This window comes from Styela clava, chromosome 10, assembly GCF_964204865.1.
Source record: "Styela clava chromosome 10, kaStyClav1.hap1.2, whole genome shotgun sequence".
Taxonomy (NCBI): domain Eukaryota; kingdom Metazoa; phylum Chordata; class Ascidiacea; order Stolidobranchia; family Styelidae; genus Styela; species Styela clava.
The window spans coordinates 2,992,555-2,998,142 of record NC_135259.1 but is presented as its reverse complement, the minus strand read 5'-3'; the positions used below and the strand labels follow the sequence as shown (position 1 = coordinate 2,998,142).

Genomic DNA, 5,588 nt, shown 5'->3' with positions numbered 1-5,588 from the left:
TTTGAGTACTTGATTTAATATATATATATATATATATACTTAAAGATAACAAAGAATATCTTGTTTATATGCGAGTAAAGTTGAGTCAAAATATATTTAATCAATATGACAACATATATATATATATATAAAACATTCTATCGTATAAATTCAACGAATAATATATGTATATATATATTTGTATATATCATAACATGGCGTATATATTCAATTCATCCCAGACGTTGCATTTACTTTTCATTGAATTTGTTTCAATTCTTTCTCCTCGATCTGTAAATAGAATGGATTTGTAATCTGGTTCATCGTCTTCTTGAAATCTGTCCCAGTTTATTATGTCATATTCCTTCACTACAGCTTCATTCTGAATGCATTTGAAAGAGGTTAATTGAATGAATGAAAATACATTATGCATCCGTAGAAATAATAGAAAAGTGCTAATCAATTTTGGACTCGGAGAAAAATAATCGTGAAAATTTATCTCAAAACAAAAATTTATTGGTAGACTGAATGAACATGCATGCTGTGTTCCAATACTTACTTATTTTGTAGGATCATTCCATACTAACGATAATGTAATGTTGGATGTTTTCAGGGTTCAAAATATCATTGGTGAATGATAACATTTTACAATCTATTACCTCTCCATGTTTTCCGTTAGGATTCCCATGCTTAGCCATATTACTCCAATAATATTGTACACGATGGGCAAGTTTATATTGCAATTCTGGTTCATTATAATCTGGCATCATCGGCGATGGGTCAAATACTGAGGCGATTTCCGCCCCGTGGCAAGCTCTATCACGACATTCTTCGAATGCCCACACTGACTGTGAATTGGTATAAATTCGTTCATGTTAAATTTATTTAAAGTATTGTACGTAAAGCTGAATCGGGTGTGTAAACAATGGACGAGAATTTTCATTTTAGGTTATATTTATATAATATGCAACAAGAATCATACTGTCCTATATTTTACCCGCTTCTTTGATTTGTCATGAAACATAATCAGCAAATTTTATTGACGTTTTGTTCACTACAAGTTACCTTGAAGGGTAATGTTCCATTATACACGTAGAACCAAGAATCTTTACTCGCAACATGGGAGAACAATCTTGCAGGACATTGAAACACATAATCCGCTATAATGTCATTTACTTCATTTGTGTTGTCGCAGCACTGAAGTGAAACAAATGTTTGGCTATGTTTACTATCATTTTTATTTTATTTTTGCTTACTGTTTTATCTCAATTTAAGCTACGATAATTGATTGTCATTGATTTTGGCGCTAAGTCAACAAATCCTGTAATAATACTTTATATTCAATCTACCTAATAATTCGTAAACATCAAACTGAATTAAGTAAGTTTATATTATTCAAACTAACCAAGACGGATTGCACTGACTGATATAACATTGAAGAGTTTTGATCTATGGTTTCAGGAGAGCATAACAGGCAAATTTATTAAAACGAAAATATGGCTAGGTTCAGTATTTAACAACTATACGACAGCAGGAACAGCTCAGATAATTAACTTACATTAGGTGGGTATATATCCAACAATACATTTGCTCTTTCGCGAAGTATCGCATCAATAGCCAATTGATAAACAAACTGCGAAACCTTGCTTGAGAATATAAGTTTGACATATTGAAATCCATCATGAGTATTTCCTCCTATAATCATGGGAACCTTTCGGAAATCACCCTAAAAATTAAAAAAAAAAAGTTGAATGGGAAAAGCAACTCCTGAAGAATAACGAATCATAGTTGTGTTTAAAGTTATCTTTAAAACTGTTGGTACTTTTAAACTTGTTTTAAACTATCCTCCGTGAGTAATACACCGGCAGCTTCCCTTCATTCTACCTTATAAAATGTTGACTTGTTCTTGGATGTTTTTTTTTTTAATAATTCGCATTTACTTTATTTCATATTCATTAAGTTTTAAGGAAAATAGTTACCCGCTGAAATATACTTATTGGATTTTCATACAACAAGTTGCCGTCAATGACAGGACTCCATTGTTGAGCTTGCAGTAGTATACTTTCTGAGCTGAATAAATCGAACGGCACTCCAACAGAAGCCTTTACTATTTTCGAAACATTTCTGAAATAATAAATACATTGTTATTACGATTTTTCTTTAAAATATAAATTACTAAATATCTTACTGAAATATCTTAAAAAACTCACGTATTTCGAAGACACTTCATATCATGAGGATTACAACCTGCTTTTATAGCGAATTGTGATCCAAATTCTTTTGCAGAAGACATATTCCTATATGGAACAGATAGAGGATTGCTCTCCATTATGACTTGGTGAAAAAGCCCATCACCATATGACGTGGTCAATAATATACCAATGACTTCAGCTCCGGCACTTTGTCCGCAAGCTGTTACCTGTGAAAACCAGAATGTCATTGACAGTTGCTTTGTGATAACATCAGTGGGTGCAACTACCATAAACCAGGGTAATTTATTATCGGATTCGTTAGTTAAATACAGTCATACAATGAATAAGTTGTTCAATCAGCGACAAGTTTTTTTCAAATAAACAAATCTGCCAATAAAATGTAAAACTATTGAATACCTTATTTGGATTTCCTCCAAAATACTGAATATTACGCTGGACCCACTTCAGAGCCATAATAATGTCCCAAGCCCCGTAGTTACCAACAGCTGCATCATCACCTTCTCCTTGCACAAGATATCCAAGGGGCCCCAGTCTGTAGCACAAAAGGGTATAGTTATTTTTTTATGACATGCATCGTTACATTTAATATTAAGGAGAATGAATAAATTTTTTCATAAAAATGAATTCTTGTTGTACGTTATCATAGGCCCCTATAACTCAGGTTCCATACATTTGACACGTAGTAACAATTTTGTGTTATAGATTATCAGATTTGAGAAATGAACACAAAATTTTCACTGTGTTACGCGCGGGATAGGCTTTATCTATATATCCCAGAGGTGGGCAATTACTTTTCTAAGTGGGCCACTTACAGATAATAGACATGATTACTGGGTCGGATGTTTAAAACTCAAGATGAAATTATTAATGAAAAATAGTTTATTTACAAATAACAGGCGTCGATAACAATCGCCTGCCTTTTCGTTTCACTGGTGTATTTCAATAGGTATTTGCTGCAAGAGATTCATTGAATAACACTGGAATGTTAGCAGGTGACGTGAGTGTACACAGAAGAATCAGATTTAGCTACTAAAATTGATGTACTGGACAGAAGGAAAACAACACATGTATTGCGGCATTGCAAAAACAGTACTTGAAGCTTTCCAAAAAAAAACTTAATTTGCGGGTCTAAACTCTAGTCTTGGGAGAGACGCCAGAGTTTTAGAATGACGGAAATATTCCGAATGAGTAAGTTCGAGGTATATGTGGCCCTTTTTGCCCATTATTTTCAGGTGTGGATAATACAGGGAAAATTGTAGTATGTATTTTGGACAAAGATTCGTCATATTCATCAATATTTTGAGCGGGAATTTATATCCATAAAAACTACAGTCGTAATTTCAGCAGGCAGCAGAGATGGGCCGGATGAAACACTTCGGTGACCCGGATCCGGCCCGCGGGCCGTGATTTGCCCACCCCTGATCTATCTAATCACATTATTCATCCAAGAATTGTTGCAGTATGTGAATCCCTCATCCGCCGGTTGTGGGTATATATCTTTCTTGACAACATGGTATATGCCATTATTTTTCAAGCCAGTGACGTGTGAATATTCAGTTATTTCTTACATTTTTGTAACGCTATTTTATTTGATAGTTGAAAACACCATAAATCGATCACGCTTTCGCAAGATAAAGTCAGACAGAAAAACTCGTAACAATTACCTGTAATTAGCTGTTACAACAATGACATCTCCTCTATGTGCCAGAAATCGACCGTCGTATATAATTTGTGAACTAGAGCCATGTAAAAAATTTCCGCCGTGAAAATACACCATCACTGCTAATGATTCGTTTCTATTGTTTTTAATATCGTCGTTTATAACGTAATGATGTCTTTTTATATTGGTAGAGTTATCCCTCTTGGCAAGTATTCTTCTTGGTATCCAAATATTCAAGTATAGACAATCTTCTGATGTCTAGAATAGTAATCGCATTTTTTTTTATTTGTGACAAAATATTTTTGCAAAATTAAATTTTGTTTCTTGGTGCAGTGTTCAGAGTGTTTGCAATTTAGATTTCAATGAAATGCCATATACAAATCTATAGATTGATAGTCCGCAAAGCATGGCGTCATGCAAAGCACGTAGTCAATATTTAAAGTACTGAAGAATCACATTATTTGACGAATATCTCAAATAATTATAATTTTCATCTAAGTACCCCATTTAGCATGAGGCTGCATTTTCAAATTATGTTACTCAATAAATAGCATTATAGCCTATTAGAATCCCGATTCCGCACAAACTCAAGAAACTCGATTACGCCATAAAAAATATTCCTTCTGGCGAAATTTTCACCAATAGGTAATTCCACCAATGCAGTAGGAAAAGTACGAATACATGATTTACCTCAAAAACACACAGGTATTTGCGTCCTCTTTTATAGGGGCAATCCTGGGGACAGCCAGGTCTTTTATAGGTAGCGTTCCAGAAGTTATCTGTGAACCTTCTCCATGGTCTTGGCTTCTTCCATCTGTAATTGCCTACCGGTGGTTGACTGAATGGAATTCCCCAAAAAATTCCCGCTTCTGACGTAACTTCTCCAACGATATTACCCTGAATGCCTAAAAATACAGATAAAGATCAACTAAATTTATGATTCATCGAATGCAATATAGAACTTTAGTCATTTTGTTTATTTTTACAACAATATACAAATTGTTTTAATGGTGTAAGAGATATTGAAGTGTGCATTCAATTTCCACAACCTGATGAAACAAATATCTATAATATTGTCCGTTCTAAATTGAGGTAAATGACATGAATCACCTGTTGTGAAAACTTGATATCTATCATTTTTCTGTTGCTGTTTTTCCTGCTCAGATGATGTAACATACGCCAGCTGGATAGACACCAGAAAATACGGAATAAAAATCTTTTTCAGATTCATACTCGGGGAAGTGTTGTGACGTTTATTTATATTATATATTATGAATACTATACAAGACCGTCGGTAATTCTAAATGAAACGTTGATTTAAACCAAATTCAATTTCAACTAGAGCTGCGTGCAGCTTTAACAGGCTTCCCGCGTAAAAAAAAAGCCTAATTACAATGATATAAATCACGGTGACCGTACATTTGAACCCATGTACATTTGAACCCATGCGTATATCCACGGGTTCAATCTATATGCGGGTGCTAAAACCCATGGGTTAGGGTTAGTATGGGTTTAACTATCCGTGAAACAGAAAAAAAAATCATAGGTGCAATAGCATACAGGTGCAATTGTCATGGGTTCAAATGTACGTGGGTTCAAATGTAATGGAACCATAAATCACGGGTGGCCAACTTGCTTTCGACCACGATCGACTAAAATCTTCAAAATAGATCGCGATCGACTGATCGGTAATAAGATCATACACAAAAACGAATGGGTACTGAATAATATGCAGA

General features: G+C 34.2%; 1 protein-coding gene across 2 annotated transcripts; it reads right to left on the bottom strand.

The window, feature by feature from the left end:
- On the bottom strand, nt 1-5,196 carry LOC120338407 (crystal protein-like). Of its 2 annotated transcripts, none has more exons than XM_078117193.1 (10): nt 4,963-5,196; nt 4,543-4,757; nt 3,857-4,110; nt 2,589-2,724; nt 2,190-2,398; nt 1,959-2,103; nt 1,538-1,705; nt 1,045-1,176; nt 639-827; nt 1-270 (listed from the first exon to the last, which is right to left on the bottom strand). In XM_078117193.1, the coding sequence occupies exons 1-10, from the start codon at nt 5,081-5,083 to the stop codon at nt 238-240; spliced, it is 1,602 nt and encodes a 533-aa protein (XP_077973319.1). In that variant the 5' UTR covers nt 5,084-5,196; the 3' UTR covers nt 1-237. The 2 variants fall into 2 exon arrangements, with proteins under 2 accessions (XP_077973319.1, XP_077973318.1); XM_078117192.1 differs by having other exon boundaries at nt 4-361; nt 4,963-5,194.
- Nucleotides 5,197-5,588: the final 392 nt, after the last annotated feature.

Bases quoted from the DNA above. Each gene is read 5' to 3' on its own strand.
- LOC120338407 (XM_078117192.1), bottom strand. From the start codon at position 5,083: ATGAATCTGAAAAAGATTTTTATTCCGTATTTTCTGGTGTCTATCCAG. The intron at 2,399-2,588 runs GTATTCAATAGT...TGGTTTTCACAG, and splicing joins TTGGAGGAAATCCAAATAAG to GTAACAGCTTGCGGACAAAG. The intron at 1,706-1,958 runs GTAACTATTTTC...TTTAATTTTTAG, and splicing joins CAATAAGTATATTTCAGCGG to GGTGATTTCCGAAAGGTTCC.